The sequence below is a fragment of the Crinia signifera genome, chromosome 2 (genome assembly GCF_055691185.1).
Source record: "Crinia signifera chromosome 2, ASM5569118v1, whole genome shotgun sequence".
NCBI lineage: Eukaryota > Metazoa > Chordata > Amphibia > Anura > Myobatrachidae > Crinia > Crinia signifera.
The window spans coordinates 284391045-284417847 of record NC_139218.1 but is presented as its reverse complement, the minus strand read 5'-3'; the positions used below and the strand labels follow the sequence as shown (position 1 = coordinate 284417847).

The following is a 26803-nucleotide window of genomic DNA, read 5'->3' as shown; positions in this document are numbered from 1 at the left end:
TAAACCTGGTGTCTCACTAGACCTAGCCCACACCTTCTTGTGCAAGTGTTCCAATGCTTAATGCTTCTTCATGTTAATGTGAATGCATTACATCACCTTATGTAATTAATGTCTTTTCCCCGGATGTTCCATACTACAACAGCTTGAACAATGGATTTACAACATGAATCACAAGTTGGAAATGTTTTCACAGTAATAATTAAGTGAGTAAGCCATAAGGGTCCCATATGTTCACACTCAGTAACACTCCAACAGCTGAACAAAGCTGAAAAACAAAGATCCCCACTAAATAAGTAGCACAAAAAATGTTAATACACAGGTGTATTGTACAATACACAAGCTGTACCGGGAACCAAGCAGGACAGTTTTATAAGTTGTGTTTTAAAAACAACTTTATTAATAATTCCATCCATTTACACCTAAGTATGTTCATTCTAGCTACATATTTCTAATCTCCATCTCTTGAACATTTTATATAACAAACTATACTGTACTTGCTGGAGCCAATGGCACCTTAACTATTATAGTATACTTATAATATAGAGTTATTGCAGAGTCTAAGAACAGGGTATAGAGTTGTACACCTTGTTCTAAGGCAGATGAACGGTGCATTGACAAGTATATTTCAGCCACTTGATTATGACTTTTATGAATCTCTTTACAATCCAATAATGATAACTGAGTGTGCCTTTCTGCATGTAACAGCGACAACATTGATACATAATAATACATTGGATATACAATAGTGCTATTGTTTTTGGAACAAAGGACACAATGCTATGCTGCCAGTCTAAAAAAGCCCAAGCTCCAAACAAAATATATATCTGATAGCTGTATAGATAAAGAAAGTTATTTCATCCTATGCTGAAAGTCTGGATCCTTGGCTGCATAACGGTTTTGTAAATGTGTATAAACATTTTTCCTTTATTGGCCGATCAGCATAGTAGTTATTTCCCATCATCTGTATTTCATCACGAACATTGGCCATAAAGTTCCTCATTGATGTCATTGGTACCTACTGAATTTGAATGTTGCTTTATCAAAATAGCTGCCATCTTTTTGCTGTAGCCAATTAATTCAGCAGGAACTAGTGACATCAATCAGGAAAGTCATGTCCAAGTCCTTCTAGTGAAAAAGCTATATCTCATAAAGGGCAAGATGTATTAAGCCTTGAAAATTAATAAAAATGGAGAGTGATAAAGCATTAGCAAGTCAGCTCCTAACTGTCATGTTACATGATGGGTTTTAAACTTATTGGCTGGTGCTTTATCACTCTCTACTTTTATCACTTTCCGTGGCTTAGTACATCTGACTCATGTAGAGATTTACATATATTAAAATGTTGTTTTGTTAACCCGATTATTGTAAACCAATTAAATAATTAGCACAACAAAAAGCAATATCCTTAAATATTGAGCCCCTGGTAGCCCAGCATCACGTAGCTCTATGGGGGAGCAAGACAAAATGTGTAACATTGATATGATTGGAGGGATGATGTGCTACCATTATCAGTTGTAAACACTGTTCCGCCAGCACATTACATCAGTTGCTCCAATATTAGCTGGAATTGCATTGCCCCATAATTGTAGGTTCATTCGTCCAAATTGATGACCTTGTTTTTGTTGGAATTTCTTAAAAAGTAAACAAACAAGTAGAATGTTATTTACCTGTGTTTCATCATCCACAGATTCTGCTGTGGTCTTGGAGCAGCTATTCTCATTCCTGCTGGCAGCGTGTTGTCATTGGACGACATGTTTCCGCATGCAGTCAGTACGGCCTTCTTGACCCCAGCCGATATCAGGAGATTTTCCTGAGTGGGTAGATCATATAACCAATTAAAAAATAGGTAAATTGTATTCTGCATTTAATGGTTAGCAATTCTGCTAAGATGACCGTGGTAAGATAACCATTTTTTTTTTTATTCAAGAATGTAAATCTTTAAATATTGCATATTTCTTAAAAGATCTACATATGTTTTGTGTATCTGTGCTACGTCTGTGTAAACCACAATTTGGATATCAGAACTAATTGACAAACTCCTTTTTTTCCTTCTCCCAGATCATACTGAAATAATCATCAAGAGCGGAGTAGAGCAGCAGGAAGATTCACAGAAGATAGCAAAGCATTCATATTGTACATACTATCCAGTCTCCTCCTCTATAGAGTTGCCACAAACTGCATGCTAATAAAGGATCTTGTTCTCTTTACGGACAAACTACAAACTCTTAGAAAGCTAGTGCTGCTATATTATACATTGATAATATATATGGTATGCTTAATATATTCCAACATAAAATAGTTAACTACCTGATACCAGCTGTGATGTTAGTGGGTAAAGTTTACTTTTTAATATTTTGTATACCTGGCACCCACTTGACAATAATGTCTTATCTACGTTCACATCCAAATCAGAGGGTTTAGCCCCATCAGTCCATATATTTTAACTTCTGAAAAATATTTCAAATTGACAAAGATTGTTTCTTGTCTGATGGCTAATTTAAGATTGTGAATTGTAACACATTATTCTAGCCATATATATATAGTTTACCCCTTTTGTAGAGAAGACCAAGAAGAAAAAGCACTCTCAAACATGGAAACCAAGCTTATGTTAAAGCACAAATTCAAAGCCTACAGTCCCACACCCAGTGTTTCAAAAGAGGAATAAAAAGTAAAAATGCAGTTGTGTTGGAATAGTTGGGATTTCAAAAAGACAAAAGACAAAAAAGGAATCATTTGCACAGTATGACTGTCATACACAAGAAAGTCTTGAATATTTTTATTTTAGTTGTGAGTGTATGATGTTTTATAACCAAGACTTTGCAAAAGTGCCTAAATTTCACCACAGTACAACAAACGCAGAGCGCATGCGACTGATGCCAACCCTCCCAGTCACCAACAAATGTACTTCTCAAAAAATGCAATCAAAGGTTAAAAAATATAGCATGTCGGGTATCCAGGTTATTGCAGGAAGACAAGGCATCTGAGGAGGAGTTTTCTTAGATAATCGAATGTACAAATGAATATATATATCAGTCACAACATAAGGGTGACTCTAATCTATATATAACATATTACATTTTTTAAATGTAGTGAGAGTTTTATTTTGACCCTGCTAAGTGCTTGAGAGACCTGCAAAACACTGCGGAGCAATGCATTACAGGCCTTCCCACACTTGACCATGAGGCAACGCAGGCAGCAGTGAAATATCCTTCTGGCTGCCTAGATATGCTTGAATACAGGGTCTATAGTGCTATACTTTTTTATAATTGGATAAAGAGAGTTGTAACAGGATTACAGCACAAGATTAAAGAAAACTGTTTTAAAGCATATTTTATGTCTGAAAAGTTATGAAGAGTTGTTGCTTACAAAAAATACAGAAAAAAAATACCTATGATAAAACAGATTTTTGATGTTTACTATTACAGTAGGCAGTTGATTTACATGGTAATGTCTGTACATTTATTATGTAATTTAGTTAAAAGTTTATTTCAAGCACTATTGTACCAAATATTTCATGTTTCTATGTTGCACATTTGTCACACTAAGTATGTTGTTGATAAATTATGGATATCAGAACAGGACAGCTGTTATACCTGAATAGTATACTTAAGTGTTAGAAATATGTTATTTTTTTTCTCTTGTAAAAAGACAATATTAGTGATTGCAGTATTTTAAGAAAATTTCAAGAGTTGAATGTAAGCTATTTTTAATGTGGTCAGCCTGTTCTAAAAGAAGGCGCTGTAATTCTATTAATGGTAATCAGGAAAAGAATCTGCCTTTATTTTTATTTTATTTTGTAATATATGTACAATGTTTGATTTCTGCTCTTATATTAAAGAAGCAGATCTGATTACTCGACAGAACTATATCAAAATCCACTTGAAAAGGAGTATTTTAATATTGCTTATATCACTATAAACCTGTATCTTTAAAGAAAAAGTTGACTTATATGAAAGTTGATGCTCTAATCTATACTGATATTTTTTACTATGTTTTGAATTGTTTTAACATTATTTGTTTTTTGACTTCTCAGTAAGCAGCCATAATTTACCTTTGTCACCTCAACCAGCTAGCCAAATGTCAATGACATCATAAATGCGAAAAAATATTAAAATGCCAGTGACCATCAATATAAAGAATAGAACGTACAAGTTTGCTATAAAGTTGCACGATACCCCCCACCCAGTGGGTAGTTGTAACAGCCCCTTATTTGGTCACCTGACAAATATTTCAACCTTAATTTACCAACAGTGAAAATCATTAAAATTAAAAATGCTTGAATAATAACAACTTCAACATAAAGTTTTATATTGATGACTTAAAAAATATATATATTATATTTATTTTAATTTTTTCAGCAAACCACTTCCAGGTTACAGCACCATACTAGACCCAGTCCTTATGCCGTATATCTGTTCTATCTTATTTTGAATCGGGGTCTAAAATTATAAGGATATAAATGGTTGACATCTGTTTTAAGTTTTATATATATATATATATATATATATATATATATATATATATATACAGTATATATATTTTATTATTTTTTAAAGAAAATTACTATTGGATGACATTTTGTGTTTTGTATTTTTGTTCCTGTAATGTCCTCTAATTAAAGTAGCCTCTTCAACAAAGCATCATAAATGTAATACTTCTATTAAAGTAGAGCAATAGAAGGTCAAAACTGGTTAAACTAAAAGACGCATACATATGTGTTCTATAAACAACACAATGAAGGACATTTATAAAAGCAGGTGCACAGAAAACCCTCAAATCAGCCTGGTCTACTATGGTTTAGAGAAATAAGAGCAGATGTGATTGGTATGTGTTATAGTACAATTTTCTGGATGGTTTCCTGTGCATCAGTTTTCAGAAATGTTCCCCAATATGTAATCATAGTGCTTGTTGATCAATATCCAGCCGTATGTTATATCAATATACTACAATTCTTAAGCCGTAGTATTATTGCCTGTTATAATCTACAGTATATTAGTTCATCCCGGTCTTTTAAAGCACTGAAACTCTGTATGTGGTTGATATCACTACAGGACCTTTGAGAAACTAAATGTTTTAGGATTGGTAAAGACATAGTGTTTGTATTTTATATAACTTGAAAACAAGACCAGCACCAAAATCCCCAACCTTACTCTGTCACTGATTCTTCATTCATGAGGTTACTAAAGTCTCAAGAAGAAAATGCCAACATTTTGCATCTGCACTGTCCTACTTCAAGGTCTTCTCTTTGTATGGGGATGTAAAATATTGCAAAAGTTTAATAAATTATTTTGGTGCAGGAATTGTTCTTGTCCATCATTTTTTCTATACTTAAAATATTAACTATATGATTTAATATCACACTGGTATACACTGACACTATCCAACACAGGAAAACGATACACCCAAGTAGGAAAAAGTAAAGCAAGCCTTTTAACCCCTTCAGTGGTAATCCCGAAAATTTTCTGGGCTATGCTTTAGTGCCCAGACGGAAAATTCGGGATTGCCACTGCTTAGAGCTGGGCAGCGCCGCTGAGATGATCACTGAAACCAGCTAGCTTCAGCACTGCCCGGCTCCCTCTGCTCGGCCGCGCCTCCTCGGCTGTTGTATTACAGTCTGGGACTGTAATGTCGCGGCGGGTTGCCAGGGCAGAGGTGAGTTGGCAGGGCCGGGCAGTGGCTGACATAGTGCTCCAGCGTTGCTGCCCAGCCCCAGGAGACAGCTTGGTGGGGTTTATTTAGGGAGCGCTCTGCGACCATCAAATGATTTTGGGCCTGCACACAATCCTGCGATTGGATGTTTATGCAAAACATCCATTCTCAGTGTTGTGGGGAAATTGCAGAGTGGCGGACGGCGTTACAGGACTCGCAAAGCAACAACCTAATGCTGCTTTGCGAGCCAACCAGTACCAGTGCCCATGTTCAGTAAGGCGTGCTGATGGAATTGTGTGCTGTGCAATGTTCTGTTGAGATAAATAGATTTGCCTGGTTTTAGATGCATCTCTTGCTGCAAAGATACAGCAGGTGTGGTGAAAGTGTGCAATGATGATGGCTATGTAACCAAAGAATGAATAGGCTGTTGAAATTCATATAGCTCAGCACATGGACATAGGCGAGAGTAATTACATTCAACTAACATCAGTTGTGCTAGAGCAGATAGTTGTGCCATAAATACAGTGAAATTCTGAGGGGTGTGGTACAGCGGTCCGACAGTCATTAGTCCGACGTCGGGATCCCAACTGGCCGGACTCAGACAGCATGGTGAGCGCAACTAAGCCGACTGTCGGGACCCCGTCTGGCACCCATTCTGAGAGGGGATGCAGGAGCATGGAAAAACAGTCTGTTAAGTTTAGACTTCATTTTTTTTAAAGCACATATTCTGGTAAAATTTTTATTATACTATAAATTATGTTTTGGCAATGTGCTGCTGCCACATATCCAGTTTCTAAAGTAACACTACAATGCAGATTTTTCCACACACCTCTGTATGTTATCATGCTTGTCATCGCCTTTTGCTACCGATAAGTCTTGAAATTGAATGATGATAAATAAGCTCTGGATTTTTAGGCTCTAGAAAACTAAAATTAGTTTTTTTCAATCCATGTTTTAGGATTTTATAAGTTTAAAAAATATTAGTTTATGAATTTATGCATTGCATGAAAATAATACAAAACTATGCAAGTTATCATTATGTTTGAAAAATTGCTCCTGTATTACAGATGTGCTGTTGCGTCAGTTACCCCTTCCACACCCAGTGTGACAGACACTAAAAAGTTATTGTGGTTTCAAGGGATGAGGTGTGGCTACATGGGAGTGGCATGGTTAAGTGTACCAACCTCCCTTTTCTGTAACTCCATGAGTCTGGGAGATGCTGGCTGCCCCCGAGACTGTATGTCTACAGTGCTGTCTCCTAAGGTGTATACACACTGTACAATTTTTTTGACTAATTTCGTTGAAATACATTGATGACCAATTTCCCTTGAACCCAGTGTTCTGGACGAAAGATGTTGACAAAAGATATTGACGAAAGATCTATCTAGTTTATAGGCTTTTTTTTAAAGATATAAATTGAGCTGTATGAACAGTTGACGAACAACCTTGAACAACAACTGGCGGGTATGGGCATCATCATACGTCGTTCGTCGCAAATGCACTGAAAGATAATTTGACCAATTTCATTCAGAATGGCCGAATGAAGGAAATTGGTCAAAAAAATTGCACAGTGTGTATGTACCACTACACTGCGACAGGAGCTGGGTGCTGCACATAATGTTATTGTACGGTACCTGGCTCTTGTCACTGAGCAGGAGCAGATACTTTTGAGTCACCCATCAGAGTCACCCACCCAAGATCACACATGGGTGCCCACCACACCCCCACCCCCTTGTGATGCCACTGCAGATGTGTCCTGCTACACATTTGCTGCTGTGATGTGCACGCATCGTGGGAGCACTATGCCACTTGAGGCTGTAGCCACGGTTTTCCTATAGAAGCAAATGGATCATGTGTACACTCGCACCTGGAAATCTGACTGCAGTCTTGCTCCTTGCGCTGCGCAGCAAGGCTGTGAAAGGATAAAGCTGCGGACATGAATAACATGAAAACTACTCATTCCACACCGTTCCCACTGCCATCTGGGGGTGGATGGCAGTGGGAACGGGGCTCATCCATGGAAACGCCCAGCGTCTTATGGGCATCCCCAATGCAGGCGGGCCGATGCCTGCCTCGTTTTCGACGATTTGCGGAGGAATTAAGTCAGTTTCATCAGACTTATATTTCCGATGGCAGGAGAATGATTTTTCCTAAAAGCTGATGCAAGCGAGGAGATGTGTTCGCTTACACATCTCCATGCATGCATCAGCTATCAGGAGAAATCATTCTCCTGCCATCAGAAATATAAGTCTGAAGAAACTGACTTAATTCCTCCGCAAATCGTCAAAGATGGATTTAGAGGGGTGGGGGGTTGGTGGGGCGGCGCTAAGCCGCTCAATAAGCAGGGAACGGTAACTGTTTACCGAGTGGTGTGGAATGACCCCTAAATGCGGTACTTTTAGGAACCTTATACAAAAATATAAATATAAAATCCATCTAGCAAGGCAAGTACAGTAATATAAAACACACTATTAGAAAAAACATGTATCCGCATAAAAATAAATATATAAAATTACTATATTCAAAATGCATATGTTTACATAAACAGTCTGAGGAACAGAAAGTGGGCAGTTGTCCTGTGTTACTAGGGTTTAACCACAGATTTAAGGCTCTATACAGCATTTTACTTGTGTGAGTGCAGCATGTATGTATAAATTAGAATGCTGTAAGGAGCATTAAACCCTGTTGCAGACAGAGGATTAGTGGACTCAAACAAGAGCATTTGAGATCACTGCATGTGCGGACTTGAGTAGAGGAGTGTGTGTTGAGGTAAGACATAAGGAAAGGAATTATAATGGTCTTCTCCCAGCATTACAGTGGCTGGGAGGAGACTGTTGGAAAAGAACAATGAAGTAATCAAAATACTCATCTCACCACTGTAGTCAGTAGGTCACAAGTTTGGAAATATGTTATCGAGGCAGTGACGTTGTCAGTAAGGGACCTACAGTAGGGAGGGATAAATGACCGCACCAGTATGGCACTGTCCATTTGTAATCCAGCATTTCAGTCTGTAATGAAGAAAATGACATGGCACAACGCTCTCTCTGGAAGGGCAATGCCAATAATAAGAATAAACATTTTCTGTAGTAGTAAATACAGTCATTCATTTTTTATCTTTCTTGCATTAGATGTAAATTTATTTTTAAGTTCTAGAGTGGGTTATTTTATTGCTTTACTTGTCCATACTTTTTGGATTTTGCCCTTAGTAAATAGGGTTTTAACATTGTATTGTAATATGTTATTATATCCACTGCAACAAGCAATAAGTTTATTATAGTGGAAAAGTCATACTAATGCCAGATCCTTTTTTAATTAAGGAACCTTAAACTACAGTAGCTATGATCCGACTATTAGGGGACACTTTCTATAAACCAAAGGCCAACCAGAAGAAAGGGGATGCGGTCATTTGGTCTACAGCATGATGGTCGACAGTCATTAGGTTGACACCATTAGGTCGACGTGAGAAAAGGATGACGTGGGTCTAGGTCGACATAGGGAAAGGTTGACATGGTTCTAGGTCGAAAGGTCATTAGTTCGACAGATCGACATGGGGTTGACATGGGGTTTTTCACTGTTTTTTGAGCCAGCGTGCCTATAGGCGGTATTTCATGCCCTACCATCCACTAGGGCGTGGTGGGAGAATAGTGTCCGACGCATTGCACTGGAAACTGTGTCCATGTCGACTGTGTTCACATTCAGGTGAAAAACCCCATGTCGACCTTTTGACTATCGACATAGACATTGTCAAACTAATGACCTGTCGAACTAATGACCTTTTGATCTAGAACCATGTTGACTTTTTCCCATATCGACCTTTTCCTATGTCGACCTAATGGTGCCGACCATCATGCTGTAGACCAAGTGATCCCACCCCGAAGAAAGGACTATGCTGTGGTTGTGCTTTTAAAAACAAAATCTTTACTATCTGCGAATAGAAATATGTACGTATGCCTTTCATTTCTGCAAGATAAAAATAATCTACATCTCTCTAAAAATGAAAGAAGCTGTGTGAAGAAAACTGTATTGATATTAGAAAAAAAAGTTCTTCATATGTTTTTATTTGGGTATACTCGTACGGCTAAAATCATTTTACTGCTTCCACTTTTTAGAAACCCAGAAAGTAAATCATGGGAGATTCTATTAATAAATGATATCCAATGAAGTCCCAAAATGTGTTGTCTGCCTGGTGCAATCTAATGCCAACTGCGGCCGTGCAGGATCCAACTGCTCTAAATGATTTTAATTAGTCAATGTTGTTCTAAGAAACAACCAGGGCTATTTTTCCAGCAGGCTCCAGCAGGAACTGTGGCCCTTATTCTAGTTCATTCTTTCTGACAAAATATTTCTTAGATGGACAAAACCATGTGCACTGCAGGTGAGGCAGGTGTAAAACCCTGGAAACAACCCTTCAACTGAATCATTTTGGACAAAATGGGCTGATATCCTTTTGCCAAATAACATTTAACTACCTCAGCTGTTTATTATTATCATTATTATTATTATAACAGGATACAGTCACTAGGTCTACAAGCATTAGTTTGCGCACTGAAGGTTGACATGGGTTAGGTAGACATGGTCATTAGGTCCACACAAGCATTAGGTTGGCATGGGGAAGGTCGAAAGTCAAAAAGTTGACATGGGGTTTTTCTCTTTTTTTTAGCCAACGTGCCAACAGGCGGTACTTGTTTCCTAGCATGGTGCCCATCGCATCGTATACCATAAAGGTGCCCATACACGTTACAATTATTGTATACAATATTGTATACAATATCGCATCTCATTGCATATCGGTTTTGCGATGAGATGAGATGAGATCTAGTTCAAAAAGTATGTGCTGCACATACTTTTTGTACTAGATCTCATCTCATCTGATCTCATCGCAAAACCGAGATGCGATGAAATGCGATATTGTATACAATATTGTATACAATAATTGTAACGTGTATGGGCACCTTAAGACTAATTAAGGTATACGATGGTATGCGACGCGATGTTGTAGCGAGAATACGAGCCTGAAGCGTGGTGAGCAAGCGCGCAATACATGTAAAGTAATCAGTGTCCCCTCACGGGGCTCGCTGCACTCACCACGCTTCAGGCTCGCTGCGCTCGCCACACTATCTACAATCAACTCCACACTGATGTGGATAGTGGGGGTATGAAAAGGTCGGAGGACACGTACCACTGCGCTCGCCACGCTTTGGGTTGGCGTTGATTGTGGGGGTGGCATTGACTGGGGGGCCATTTAACATTGTAAGGACCCATCAGGGTGGTTGTACAATAAAAAATTGTATACCATCGCATGCAACTATATGGCATGCGATGTGATTGCATAAGATGCCATAAGATGAAAATATTGGGTGCCGTGCTAGGAAACAAGTACCCAACAGGCAGTATTTCATGCCCTACATGCCAAAAGGCAGTATTACATGCACTAGGGCAGTGGTAGCCAACCCTAGCCTTCGAGAGCTACTAACAGTTCACATTTTCCAGACAACATAGCTGCTGCACTCATTAATCACTGACACATAGAAAGGTTTTAGCACTAGCAAAGTAGATCGGCCAGGGGGTGGGGGGAGGTTAGGCTGCAGGGATGAAGGGTTACGGATGGGCACTTAAAAGGGTTGTTAGGCTGCTGGGTGGGAGGGTTAGGTTTAGGATGTGGGCTACAGAGGTTAGGGTTACATACTAGCAGGGAGGGAGGGCTGGGTTTAGGATATGGGGTAGAAAGGTTAGGGTAGGGGGGGGAGGTAAGTTTCATCTCTTCTGCCGGTCGGCCGTAAGTATTCCTATAACTGCACTAGCTACATATAGAATTTAAATTTACATAATGTTCTCACATTCTTCCTCCAAACACTCTCAAGGTATATCTAGTCGTGTCTTTGCTTTTGTGTAGATAAATTGTAACAATATACTGATATTTTGTGGTTAAAAAAGTAGTAGGAGATGAAATCTACCAACATATGTATAAGGTCTCATATCATACAGAAGTTGCAGTTGGAGACAGAAGAAGGTAAGCAGAAAGTCATGCAGGCCTCTGTTATTCTTTTCAACATAACTCGGATCAGATAACTCTGGGTGCACCTTTCACACCTAACCGAGACCCGGTTTCCCCAGCAATATCCCCAATCAGTGTGAAAGAGGTTAGAGTGATGTGACCCAATATATAATTAATGACACATTCACATTAGTTTGAATAAACATCCCTGCTATATACTGTATACAACACCAGCCCCACTAAGGGGTGAGATCAGCGATGGGATTATTTGCAGAAGTTGAAGCCAAATCAATTTTTGTGATGTTAGAAATTTCATATAGTCCACCTATCACATATGAGATAAAGCTTATTTATTACACCTATATTGTTATTCTAATGCTATGATTCTATATGCCATGCTTTATAAGAGAGTTTAGGCATTATAACACATGTCTGCAGTGTAAAATTATCATTAAAATATTTTACAATATTGGTCATCACATAATTATACATTTGGAGTCACAAGAAGTATATACAATCAAATTACTAGATCTGATTGGACACTGTTTCTACACACACACACATTGTAAATACAGGTTTAGCATCCAAATATCTGTTATCCAAATTATTCCGAAAACCATAGTCTCCAAAATGTACTTTTATTTTTTATTTTTTTATTATTTATTTTTTTTGAGAAAAATTGTTTATTTGTTTTTTTTTTTAAACACATATCAACATACATGAAATGGGTGCAGTAATGATTACATGAGGATATGTATTATGGCATTGACAGTAGTAAGCTTAACGCAAAAAAAGAAAATAACACAGAAACATCGTTGAATGGAGTAATCATTTGTAAGAATGCTATGGTATTTGCGAGGTATGACTCCTGAGTATTCCAAGCATTTTTTCTAAAAACCTACTGGGAACATCTGTAACTGGCACTAGTGGGGAAATAACATGTAACTGGCACTAAATATGTGCAAGGACATGATTGCTTGGCATTCAAATTCAGTGTCTGATATAGAACACAAACTTTGTTTAATTTTTACAACCTTGTTTCATGCACAAATAAAATATATTTGTGTGTATTTCATGTCTTTGATGTGCTTATACATCATAAATACAATATACTTCAAGATACCTCTCAAATATAAAATTTTTCCAAAATAGGGAATAATCCATTATCCAGAATTCTTCTGGTCCTGAGCATTTTGGATAAGGGATACTTAACCTGTAGTTAGCACACTACAACCTTCTACAATGCAGACTACACCATTATAATACAGGTTAAGCATATTTGCTCAGTAGTAGTTTAAATGGTACGGCAGTCACTGTTTTGCACACTGCTTATCTCCAAATAATTTTATATGTGAAAGAGCAGTAATTCCCCAATAATGTTTTAAAAGGAGTATTAAAGCATTATGATAATTATTTATTGTTACATCATGTATTGACCAATCAGAGAAGGATCTTCCACAAGGCAACCTAAGCGCTTGCCTAGGGTCCTGCAAGTGAGAGAGCGTTTCAGCAAGAGACGGGGAGAGAGAGAGTAGGCGGAGAGACTGATAGGTAGAAAATGAATAGCTGGATCACCTCCTACAGGCCTGGGGTAAGGGACAGCGGCACTGCCATCTTGCCACTGCCCACGGCCTTATTTAAAAAAGTGGAGAGGGTGCATGGGATTGCTAGCTTGGCCACGGGCCCCCCAGCCACCAGGTCCCATAACAAATGCATCCCCTGCACCCTCCATTGTTACGCCACTGCCTAGGGCCCCATGTGGTCTAAATCCACTTCCGATGCTAATTTATAAGAGGAATCTGAATATATATTTGAAATGATCAATTGGGTATTATAATATCATAAAATGTATTAATGTACAGTATCATAATCGTCTCATTTAATATTAGTAAGAATAACATATAAGTGGATTCAATATATAAATTAATTAAATTAGAAATACAATACAATAGTGCACTTTTACACTATTTGCACTTCTGTTATCATGTAACTTAAAGAAATTTTCATTTTGGAGAACTGTGAAGATTATTAAATTAGAGACTCTTTTCTACACCGATAAGCTGTTTTCGACTAAACCAAAAATGATAAATTGTTGCTTCTAATGTCTGTTTTCTCTTTGTAGTACATATGCTAACACTGCAACTGTGATTTTGGGAAGGAAAGGAAACATGGCAGCAATGGTTAGAAGTAGTTGTGCAAAAAGAAAACAATTGGTCTTTGCTGTCACTTCCCCACTTACGGTTTAGCGCATTTAGATGGGGAATGAATGGTCTATTTGCCACAGACATTAGGCTTGACTCAGAAGTAATCCGTTCTATTAAAAAAAAATAAAAAAATGTAAAAAAAACTACTGTTGTAAACGTCCTAAACAAAAGGTTCATCATATAGAACTGATGGTAACCAGAAAAGAATGCATATAAAAGAAGCCCACAGGGAAATTGCACATGGAATAAGCCCCACTGTCATAATGCACTTTCCCTGTGCACTTTTTTTCTGTGTTTTTATTTTTTCTAGTTACCAAAGTAGACATTCTGCTGATGTCAGACACAGTGTAGCACATGCTCTAAGTTACACCATGTGTATGTACCCATTGTAACCGCAGTTTCCATTTTAGATGCACACATTAGGAAGTGTATTGAAAATGTAGTATGCGTTCTTGGTCGGTGACATAGAGGCAGTGGCATACCTCCCATACAGTAGGTGCAGGGGATGTGGCTTATATGGGACCCAGAATGCCTGCACCAGTAGCTCTACAGCACAATGCAAGTAACACCGGGCAGTGCTCCATTCAGGGGGCCTAGCGTGTCCCGAGGACTGGGCCCACAAGACATTCCGGAGTGCCAAAGTGAATTCCAAACCATGTAAGGCCTAGTGGCTCTGATTCGGCTGCTGTAGGATCTGGGAGCTGCGATAAGATACCCCCACCACCCAGCACTCACTGACCCATCCATCGCCTTCCTGGCCCTTGGTTTATATTCCCGCCCCCACTAGTCACTGGACCATGGGGCAATGGAAGAAGGTGGCCTAGTCTTATGAATCACATTTTCTTTTGCAGCATGTGCAAGTGCATTGTTTACCTGGGGAAGAGATGCAACACAGGCATGTCCAGAACATTTGCAAGGTAAGTCGCTGAAATAAATGCAAATATTTAAAAAAATCTGGAAAGATCCAATATTCAATATACTCCTGGACCCAAACATTTTGGATATGGAACACTCAACATGTAGTACAGATGTGCCTGCTATAGCCTTGCTGCTTTTAGCAGCATGCTGTAGTTGAATACAATGTGAACGCATCAGAGCCAGGCTCCATCTGTTAAAACAGAAATTAACGCATCAATATTCCTATGCTTTTATTACACTCTGTTTTCTTAAATACTGTTATTATTGCTGCACGTGGCATTAGCTTATTGCACAAGGTACTAGCCACAGCGTATGGCTGAAGATTCAGAACAATGCTGGAAAAGTGATTTTTTCTTTTATAGAGAATTGTTTTAATTTTATAAGTTTAAGAATGCAATGTTGACAGTATAGTGGAGCAAGGACAGCCAGCTAGTCTCCATGTTCTTGTCAACAATATGAGAATGATCTCATAAGAAGGCCACGCATGCGTAGACCCCAAGGCCACTCAAACTTTCCCTAGTAACAAGTGAGTTGGGTGACAGGTGAATTATGACAGTATTGACTGAAAGCAAAGCTGGCCAAAATAAGACTCAATGCTTATGATTAATTAATTAATTGTGATTAGGGTTTAAATATCAGAGCTAGAGAAGGAAGGGGCAGGCAATTGAGGAAGAACAGGCAAGCAAGGGGGCTTGAGGTAACTATGAATGAGGTTTAATGGCCGATCACTGTCCTTGATAGGTTTCCATTTGACTTAGAATTATTGTTTAAGTATTAGCTAATCAGTTTTATGTTTCTTGTGTTAGTCTGCATTTGCAAATTGTAATCAAGCTATCTTACAATAAAGCATTGTCATACATTTTTTACAAGTTTGTGTTGGCGTGCAATTATTTCAGCATTTGCCGTTATTTTTAAGGGTTATAAAGTAATTAAACATGGATACGCGTTATCACATTAAAGTTCATGGTAGCTGGGCGCATGAGCATGACTGTTCACTTCCCATTCAATTCTATGGCATAGTGTGGGAGCCTGCACACATTACCTGCAATGCTATGTTACCCAAGTATGCTAACTTTAATATACTGCGATTTTATTATTTATTATATTGTTCATTTTTATATAGCTTCTCGCCATTGAAAAAAAATAATGTGAATTATGCTTTGTACATGGATGGCTATCGTACTGGACATAATGTCGACTGACACTTTTGTAAGAAATGTAACGTCTGTTGTTATGATGTGAGTGAAGCAAGAAAGATAATAGAGCGAGATTCTGGCAGAGATCCCCTACTACAAAGAGCTTTGACTGAACATACTAATTAGTGGCTTCAGTTATATGATATGCTGGATCACTAATTGTTGTTTGTACCTTCTGTCAACTAACAGCATTATGCATATTAGAAATGTAAAAGATTACACTGATCTAAAAGCCATATGGTTCTAGGTTAGCTAATTGACCAGCCCATCCAGAAGAGTATCAAATATTCTAAATTAAATTTACCATTTAAAAGCTGCTTAAAGTATATCTAAGCCGTTTATACAAAGCTTGTGTGGCCATTTAAGAGTAATTACACTACACTAATATGCTGACCGTTGTTAAATGGAAATCAAACCTTATGGCACTTACTGCTATATATCCAATCTAGAAGTATTGGTCATGCATTGCTACACCCAGGCTTAAACTAGTCATTAAAACTCCACCAGCACATGCAAGGTTGGACCCCATCATTAAGGTTTACACACAATGAAAACATAAACATCATTATTTTCTCCTCATAAACCATTGCATTACTATATGCATCATGGGTATTTATATTAACACAAAATAAAATCTCATTACTCCAGTGCAGCCTTTCACTAAACGGAATCTGCTGCGCTATATAAGAAACTGTAAATAAATAAATAAATAAACAAGTTAATTCTAAGCACCATATAAATGGATAGTTTTGATAAATTTGGAAATTAAACTTTACAGACAAAGGGGATTATTCTGTGTCATTCGGAAAGGTACAATCACACTCTAATGGACAAATCCATGTGCACTGCAGGTGGGGCTGAGGTAACATGTGAAGAGAGAGTTAGATTTGGGTGGGGGGTGTACTTCAAACTGATATCTATATTGCAGTTTAGAAATAAAGCAGCCAGTATTTACCTTGCACAGAAACATTAAAACACCCAAATCTAACTCTCTCTGCACATGTTACATCAGCCCCACCTGCAGTGCATAGGGTTTTGTCCATCAGAGAGTGATTGTGCCTTTCCGAGTGAATCAGAATAACCCTCAAAGTATCTGTCAATATAGTGACAGTACACTAGGAAAAAAATAGGTAAGAAATAAAAAACAAAAAACAAAATGGAGTTTACAGAAATTGATGAGGTACAATTCTTTATTTGTCATGGGCACATAACTGGGATCATTGGCAGGACTGGTACAGACTTAAGCAGCCCATACACGCTGCTTTATGGGCGTGCTTTCCGTGCTGTACTAGCACGGATCAAATCGCATTGCATTGCATGTGCACACGTTGTGCATGCAATGCAATGCGATTTGATGAGAACTAGGTACAAAACGTATGTGCAAGCACATACTTTTTGTACTGTGCGATGAGGTGCGCGGGAGCGCGCACCTCAAAGCACACATCGGGTCAGCTCTCATAGCAGCGTGTATGGGCTGCTTTAGGACTTGATTATGATAATAATTAGGAAGGCCAGTAGATTAATACTAGGCTACTGACATGTGTCCCACCTGACCGAGGCAGCTACTGAAGTATGAACTGTACACAGGCAGAATGATGCTTATACTGAGGAATACAGTGGCGTAACTTCAAATATTGCATTTCAACTATGTCGGTCAGTTGAACGTGTCGGCATAATGAATGTTGTTAAATTGACCATGTTGGTATTTTGATTGTCTATGGGTGTCGGTATAATGACCATCAGTAAAACGTCTGTCGGTTAATTGACTGCTACCCAGTACAAACATATTAGGAAACTATCAGCCTATCTACTGGCTCCATCTAGTGTTATATTAGTGGCATAACATTTGGTAACGCAGGGCCTGATTCAGATTGCTCATCTGCAAATTTGAAAATGACTGCAAGTAGTTATCCACCGCCCAGACAGAAAATAAACAGCCCTGTGCAAATCTGCAAGTGAATTGCAAAATTATCGGTAACCGTTATCCTGTCGCACGTCAATACGCAATTCATGAACTATCAAAATATTTTCCCACTCTGTGCAAATATGAGTAAATCATTTGAATTACGTTTTGGCTGTGGTCAGAAAAAATGCAAATATTGCCTTAAAGGATTGGTAACTATATTCTTCAGCCATGTGCATGAATAAACCCTGCTTTGTGCTCAAATCGCCCTACTAACCAATGAATTTGGCTTGACAAAATAATAACAAGCTATACCATCTTTAAAGCCTCCTTGCTTGGCAGGACATATAACCTGTTCAAAATTATGGCAATTACTTTTTTCTTCTTTATGCTAAATTGCTTTGCTTAATATTGTACCTCTGCCTGACTAACCATTAATAGTCCTATCGGCAAAACAACTACTCTTGGCTGAATCTGTCTTTCAACCTTCTGTTCAGAATTGGTCACATGTTTCAAAGTACTATCAATGTCAATATTTTGCTTGTTATAAATCAAGATCTGTTACGAGCTGGTAAATACAGATAATCTATTGACATCTAGATTATATCAATTGTTATTGATTATTTATTATATAGTATTTTTTATCTTTAGTTTTATTAATAATAATTTTTATTAAAAAACATTTTCCATTATAGCGCAGTGTCTGGTGTTTTTCTGAGATAGAGGCAAGCACTGACGCCACACACCCTCCCTTAAAGTGCCAGGGCACACCTGTATTTTGGGGGGAAAACTGCAGGCTACCAAACACCGACTTCCTGTCAGTCAAATTGCGAAGAGATTGCGATTAGATATTTTCTTAGTTTTGTCGCTAATTTGGCTCACGCATGCACGCTACACTCCGTATGCATGTGCAGTCATTTGATAATCATATGGATTGTGAATTACATCAGCGATCAACTTTGAATATCCCCACAGTTCTCATTATTTTTGTTGTGTTTATTATAAACCTAATACCGTTATGTAGTTATCTGCATAACGGTATTAGGTTGACATGCATTGAGTTGACCACTGAAGGTTGACATGCACCAAGGTCGACACATGCATTAGGTCCACATGGGCAAGGTCAACAGTCAAAAAGTGGATATGGGGTTTTTCACTTCTTTTAAGCCGGCATGTGCCAACAGGTGGTACTTCATGCCCTAATATCCACTAGGGCGTGGAGTGGGAATAAAATAGTGTGCCAGGCATAGTAAGGCACCGTGCATGAAGCATGGTGCGCTCACGAGTGATGCGAGGGGATGTGGTGCAACCTGTGTCCATGTTGTCTGGACATTCGGGACAAATAAAGTGAAAACTCCAATGTTGACCTTTTGACTGTCGACCTTGCCCATGTCGACCTAATGCTTGTGTGAACCTAATGACCCTGTCAACCTAACCCAATGTCGAACTTCTGAGGTTTCGACCTTGATGCATGTCGACCTTTAGTGGTGGACCTAATGCATGTTGACTATCCACTTGTCGACCTTATGACCCATACCCACAGTATGGTTCAACTGTTTTAGTCTAACTGAAGACCTGAAAAACCAACAAGGGGATCTTGCAAATCTTAGTTTGTATCTTGGAAATTACAATATGACGGATCCGTGGAACTGAGGTCCACCGTGGTGATGGAAGTCCAGCATGTGGCCACCTACCTCTGGAGTTCACAGGTAGGATGGGAGACTGTCATGCCACAGGCTTTTGAAGTGGTTTGGGCTCCTGGCTCATGGGCTGATCTGATCTATCCATGTTCTAATACGGAAGCGGATTGCTTTATGTGTTCAGCCAGGATAGAGAAGTCCACTCTAGGAATTCCCCAAAGTAGACATCTACCAAGTACTTTTACTCATATACCGATGGCCTAGTCAACCCAAACCATAACTAGGGTAGGATGCAGCTGAGCTCTTGCTACAGCATAAAAAAGACTTAAAAAGTCACTTTGATCTTGCAGTCAGAGGGGTCCTTGAGTGAGGATGCCCCTGGGACAGGCAGAGTAGTTTTCCTGGATAAACATGAAATCAAGGCGACCACAGGTGGAGGAGTTTCCCAGTTAGCCATCATTAAAGCCTTGAAAAGATAAAATGATGCAAACTGCCTAGGAATTCGGAAACGTTGCTTTCAAGTTGATGCCAATTGGTCTTCATTAGAAAAGGAAAAAACCCTGCTTGTTTCAGTTGTTTCCCAAACAGGACAAATTCTGGGGATTCCAGAAGGCACTCTTCTGGTAATTTCAGGACTTTTTTTTAACCGTCTGTAGTAACACTTCTACCCCCAATGTATCATGTTCTGGTTTAAGCATCTGATCTTCCAGAAGTTTTTCCCACTCTCCTTCTTCCGATTCATATGAAGTGAATCAACATTTTCTGAGTCGTCTGAGTGCAAAAGTGTAACTTTTAATTGGGATCCGAACCTCAGGCACAGCGCATAGTATGCAGTGGCCTTAACCCCTTCCTGACACAGCCAGTTTTTGCCTTCCTGACAGAGCCCTTTTTTTCAAATCTGACATGTATCACTTAAGTGGGGATAACTTTTTTTTGCTTTTACTTATCCCAGTGATTTTGAGATTGTTTTCTCGTGACACATTGTACTTCAAATTAGTGGTAAATTTGGGTCGATACAGTCTGTGTTTTTCTGTGAAAAATACCAAAATGTCATAAAAAAATGGAAAATTTAGCAATTTGCAAAATGTTAAATTTTCTGCTTGTGAGACAAATAATCATACCACTCAAAATAGTTAATAACTAACATAGACCATATGTCTACTTTATGTTTCCATCATTATTTCAACTTCCTTTTAATTTTTTTGGACACTAGGAGGCTTACAATATGAATAGCAAATTCTCAAATTTTCAAGAAAATTTCAAACACTGATTTTTTTAGGGACCAGTTCAGTTCTGATGTGACTTTGAGGGACTTGTATGTGAGACACCCCCATAAATGATGCCATTTCAAAAACTGCACCCCTCACAGTATTCAAAACAGCATTTTGGAAGTTTGTTAACCCTTTAGGTGTTTCACAGGAATTAAAACAAAGTGTAGGTGAAATTTCAAAATTTCATTTTTTTTGCAGATTTGCAATTTTAATACATTTTTCTAAGGAACACAGTAGATTTTACTAGAGAAATGTGACTAAAAATTGATTCCCCCAATTCTTTTGTTTTCATAAATATCCTATATGTGGCCCTAGTGTGCACGTTGACCAAACCAAAGGCTTCATAATAGAAGGAGCACCTACTTGATTTTGGAGCCTCCTTTTTATGAGATTATTTTTTAGGCACCATGTAGGTTTCTAGGCACCATAAGATGCTAAAATTTAGGAACCCCCCCACAAGTGACCCCATTTTGCAAACTACACCCCTCAGGGAATTCATCTAGGGGTATAGTGTACATTTCAAACCCCCAGGGGTTTCACCAATTGTGGTACAACTGGGCAGTGAAAATGAAAAATTAAATTTTTTTACACAAAAATGCAGTTCTGGCTCAAAATTTTTCATTTTCACAAGGAATGAAGGAGACAAAGCACCCCAAAATCTGTGCCCCAATTTCTCCCGAGTACGGCAATGCCTCACATGTGACCAAAAAATACCATTTGGGTGCATGGCAGGACTCAGAAGGGAAGGAGTGATTTTTGGATTTTGCAGCTCAGATTCTGGTGGAATGTTGGTGGGTGCTATGTCGCATTAGCAAGACCCCCCAAGCACCAATACAGTGGAACCCCCCCACAAGTGACCCCATTTTGCAAACTACAACCCTCAGGGAATTCATCTAGGGGTATAGTGTACATTTCAAACCCCCAGGGGTTTCACCAATTTTGATACAACTGGGCAGTGAAAATGAAAAATTACATTTTTTTACACAAAAATGCAGTTCTGGCACAAAATTTTTCATTTTCAGAAGGTATGAAGGAGAAAAAGCACCCCAAAATCTGTGCCCCAATTTCTCCCGAGTACGGCAATGCCTCACATGTAACCAAATAATACCATTTGGGTGCATGGCAGGACTCAGAAGGGAAGGAGTGATTTTTGGATTTTGCAGCTCAGATTCTGGTGGAATGTTGGTGGGTGCTATGTCGCATTAGCAAGACCCCCCAAGCACCAATACAGTGGAACCCCCCCACAAGTGACCCCATTTTGCAAACTACACCCCTCAGGGAATTCATCTAGGGGTATAGTGTACATTTCAAACCCCCAGGGGTTTCACCAATTTTGATACAACTGGGCTGTGCAAATGAAAAATTACATTTTTTACACAAATATGCAGTTCTGGCTCAAAATTTTTCATTTTCACAAGGAATGAAGGAGACAAAGCACCCCAAAATCTGTGCCCCAATTTCTCCCGAGTACGGCAATGCCTCACATGTGACCAAAAAATACCATTTGGGTGCATGGCAGGACTCAGAAGGGAAGGAGTGATTTTTGGATTTTGCAGCTCAGATTCTGGTGGAATGTTGGTGGGTGCTATGTCGCATTAGCAAGACCCCCCAAGCACCAATACAGTGGAACCCCCCCACAAGTGACCCCATTTTGCAAACTACACCCCTCAGGGAATTCATCTAGGGGTATAGTGTACATTTCAAACCCCCAGGGGTTTCACCAATTTTTATACAACTGGGCAGTGCAAATTAAAAATTACATTTTTTACACAAAAATGCAGTTCTGGCTCAAAATTTTTCATTTTCAGAAGGTATGAAGGAGACAAAGCACCCCAAAATCTGTGCCCCAATTTCTCCCGAGTACGGCAATGCCTCACATGTGACCAAAAAATACCATTTGGGTGCATGGCAGGACTCAGAAGGGAAGGAGTGATTTTTGGATTTTGCAGCACAGATTCTGGTGGAATGTTGGTGGGTGCTATGTCGCATTAGCAAGACCCCCAAAGCACCAATACAGTGGAACCCCCCCACAAGTGACCCCATTTTGCAAACTACACCCCTCAGGGAATTCATCTAGGGGTATAGTGTACATTTCAAACCCCCAGGGGTTTCACCAATTTTGATACAACTGGGCAGTGAAAATGAAAAATTACATTTTTTTACACAAAAATGCAGTTCTGGCTCAAAATTTTTCATTTTCAGAAGGTATGAAGGAGAAAAAGCACCCCAAAATCTGTGCCCCAATTTCTCCCGAGTACGGCAATGCCTCATGTGTGACCAAAAAGTGGCAGGACTCAGAAGGGAAGGAGTGATATTTGGATTTTGCAGCAAAGATTCTGGTGGAATGTTGGTGGGTGCTATGTCGCATTAGCAAGACCCCCAAAGCACCAATACAGTGGAACCCCCCCACAAGTGACCCCATTTTGCAAACTACACCCCTCAGGGAATTCATCTAGGGGTATAGTGTACATTTCAAACCCCCAGGGGTTTCACCAATTTTTATACAACTGGGCAGTGAAAATGAAAAATTACATTTTTTTACACAAAAATGCAGTTCTGGCTCAAAATTTTTCATTTTCAGAAGGAATGAAGGAGAAAAAGCACCCCAAAATCTGTGCCCCAATTTCTCCCGAGTACGGCAATGCCTCATGTGTGACCAAAAAGTGGCAGGACTCAGAAGGGAAGGAGTGATATTTGGATTTTGCAGCACAGATTCTGGTGGAATGTTGGTGGGTGCTATGTCGCATTAGCAAGACCCCCAAAGCACCAATACAGTGGAACCCCCCCACAAGTGACCCCATTTTGCAAACTACACCCCTCAGGGAATTCATCTAGGGGTATAGTGTACATTTCAAACCCCCAGGGGTTTCACCAATTTTTATACAACTGGGCAGTGAAAATGAAAAATTACATTTTTTTACACAAAAATGCAGTTCTGGCTCAAAATTTTTCATTTTCAGATGGTATGAAGGAGAAAAAGCACCCCAAAATCTGTGCCCCAATTTCTCCCGAGTACGGCAATGCCTCATGTGTGACCAAAAAGTGGCAGGACTCAGAAGGGAAGGAGTGATATTTGGATTTTGCAGCACAGATTCTGGTGGAATGTTGGTGGGTGCTATGTCGCATTAGCAAGACCCCCAAAGCACCAATACAGTGGAACCCCCCCACAAGTGACCCCATTTTGCAAACTACACCCCTCAGGGAATTCATCTAGGGGTATAGTGTACATTTCAAACCCCCAGGGGTTTCACCAATTTTCATACAACTGGGCAGTGAAAATGAAAAATTACATTTTTTTACACAAAAATGTAGTTCTGGCTCAAAATTTTTCATTTTCAGAAGGTATGAAGGAGAAAAAGCACCCCAAAATCTGTGCCCCAATTTCTCCCGAGTACGGCAATGCCTCACATGTGACCAAAAAATACCAGTTGGGTGCATGGCAGGACTCAGAAGGGAAGGAGTGATTTTTGGATTTTGCGGCTCAGATACTGGTGGAATGAATGGTGGGTGCTATGTGGCATTAGCAAGACCCCCGAAGCACGGTGAAATGATGAACCTAATAATCCATAGATGTGTGGTATATTTTAAAACACTCCTTTATACATAGGCCGGGTTTGTCGGGGCAAGTGTCACACTGGAAAATAGTTTGCTTTCTTATTCCCTTTTTATAGCAAACTTTGCACCTTTTTTGTGTCCTGCCCTTTTTTCCAGTGGAGGGGATTTCATCAGGAAAATGCTGCCCTGGTACAATACGGGGGCCAGTACTAGAAGTACTGGGGCCCTCTGCCTGCTGGTTCCCAAATATTAGGCCCTTTATGACTTCCTCTTGAAAGTGCATAAATGTCCCCCTCTGGCCGGTAGAACGGAATAGCACGTAAGCGTTATACAGTGCCATCTGGATGATATACACGGCCAGCTTCTTGTACCAGATTTTTGTTTTCCGCAGGGCACTGTACGGCTTCAGTACCTGATCTGAAAGATCCACTCCGCCCATGTACCTATTGTAATCCAGGATACAATTAGGTTTTGAGGTGTGGGTACTGGTACCTCGTACAGGGACGGAGGTGGTACTGTCTCCGTGAATTGTTGTCAGTATAAGGACATCCCTCTTGTCCTTATATTTGACCAACAACATATTTTCGGTGCATATTCCCCTGCTTTCACCCCTTCTCATTACTTGGGCAATGTGCGTTTTTGGGAGGCCTCTTTGGTTCTTGCGCACAGTACCGCAAGCTGCTGTACCTCTTGAACCAAGGGCCTTAAACAGGGGGATGCTAGTGTAAAAGTTATCCACATAGAGGTGATAACCTTTATCCAGGAAGGGGTGCACTAAATCCCAGACAATTTTTCCACTAACACCTACGAGGGAGGGGGGGCATTCTGGCGGTTCAATTCTTGAATCCTTCCCTTCATATACCCTAAACATGTGGGTGTACCCTGAGGTGCTTTCACACAGCTTATACATTTTTATGCCATACCTTGCCCTCTTACTGGGAAGGTACTGGCGGAATTTAACCCTTCCTTTAAAATGTATAAGGGACTCGTCAATACAAATAAATTTTTCAGGGATGTACATCTCTGCAAATTTGGCACTGAAATGATCAATGACCGGCCTGACTTTGAATAGCCGGTCAAAGGTGGGATCATCTCTGGGTGGGCACTGTGCATTATCGTTGTAATGCAAAAATTTAAGGATCATCTCAAAACGAGCCCGAGTCATGGCCATACGGTAAAATGGGGTGCTGTACAGAACATCTGTACTCCAATATTGCCTAATTTCTGGCTTTTTTACTATGCCCATATGAAACACCAGACCCCAAAACGTCATCATCTCTACTGCATCTACAGGGGTCCACCTAGCAAATGATGACGTGGGGTTTTGAGCAATAAACTGCTGGGCATATAAATTAGTTTGGTCCACCATTAAATTTATAAAATCATCAGAGAAAAATAATTTGAAAAAGTCAATTTCTCTGAGACCTGTGGAATCAAATTGGATTCCTGGCATGGCCAAAAACTCAGGAACCTGGGGCTCAAAATTGTCTGGTGGTGGGGTCCATACGAGATCAATTATTGGGGGGGGGTCTCAGCTGCTCTACGGGGGCGTCTTTGAGGGGGTCCCTCATCACTAGAGGAGGAAGAGGAGCTTAAGATGAATCCTTCAAATTCCCCGCTTGCCTCACTGGCTGTGTCAGAGTCAGAGGGATGCCATTTTTATTTTTGTGTTTCTGGTAGTGAAATGTTTCAACACGTGTATAGTGTAGGGGGGGTACAAACTTTATTTCAACCAGGGGGGTATGTAGTGTGTAGTGTGTATGTAGTGCAGAAAAAAAAAAATACTTTATACAGGAATTTGATCCCAATAAAAAAAAAAAAATTGATGGGGTTAAAAAAAAAAAAAAATTGAAGGGGTTAAAAAAAAAAAAAAAAAAGGTCCTGCGCCAAAAATTGAGCACAGATGTTGGTCAGTAACGTCCGTCACTGAACAGCGCTCAAAGGCAACAGGAATTTGATCCAAAAAAAAAAAAATAGATCAACCCTGTGCCGAAAAAGTTGATCAGTGATGTACGTCACTGATCAGCGCACAGTGGCCACAGGACACCCACAAAATCACAGTGTGTGTAAAAAAAAATTAAAAAAAGACCCCACAGCACCCTCAAAAAAAAAAAAGGTGATCACTGATGCGACACTGATTACCAGTGAGGGGCAGCAGGTGCACAACCTTTGGTGCAACTGACAGTGCAACTGGCAGCAACTGACAGGTATATATATAAAAAAAAAAACTCTGCACCCCCAAAAAGTTGCTGATCACCTCAGATATAGTGATCAGCACAAAAGGCGGGGGCAGCAGACACAAAATATAGCACTCTCTATCACTCTCTGTCACTATCTCTCTCTATCTCTCTCTATCTCTCTCTATCTCTCTCTATCTCTCTATCTCTCTATCTCTCACTATATATCACTCTATGACACTGCAGCAGCAGCACTGACAGTTATATATATAAAAAATAACCCCTGCACCCCCAA

The 26803-nt window shown here is 39.5% G+C and overlaps 1 protein-coding gene across 11 annotated transcripts in view; it reads left to right on the top strand.

Moving 5' to 3' along the window:
• Positions 1 to 5300, top strand: part of MBNL2 (muscleblind like splicing regulator 2) — a 149602-nt gene extending 144302 nt beyond the window's left edge. For 6 of the 11 annotated variants that reach the window (XM_083168781.1, XM_083168777.1, XM_083168774.1 and 3 more), the window contains one exon: positions 2059 to 5300. In XM_083168781.1, coding sequence (XP_083024907.1) covers positions 2059 to 2186 — 128 coding nt within the window. In that variant the 3' untranslated portion in view covers positions 2187 to 5300. Of the gene's footprint in view, positions 1 to 142; positions 204 to 2058 lie in introns of all 11 variants that reach the window. The other 5 variants (XM_083168773.1, XM_083168771.1, XM_083168776.1 and 2 more) reach the window with 2 other exon arrangements.
• Positions 5301 to 26803: the final 21503 nt, after the last annotated feature.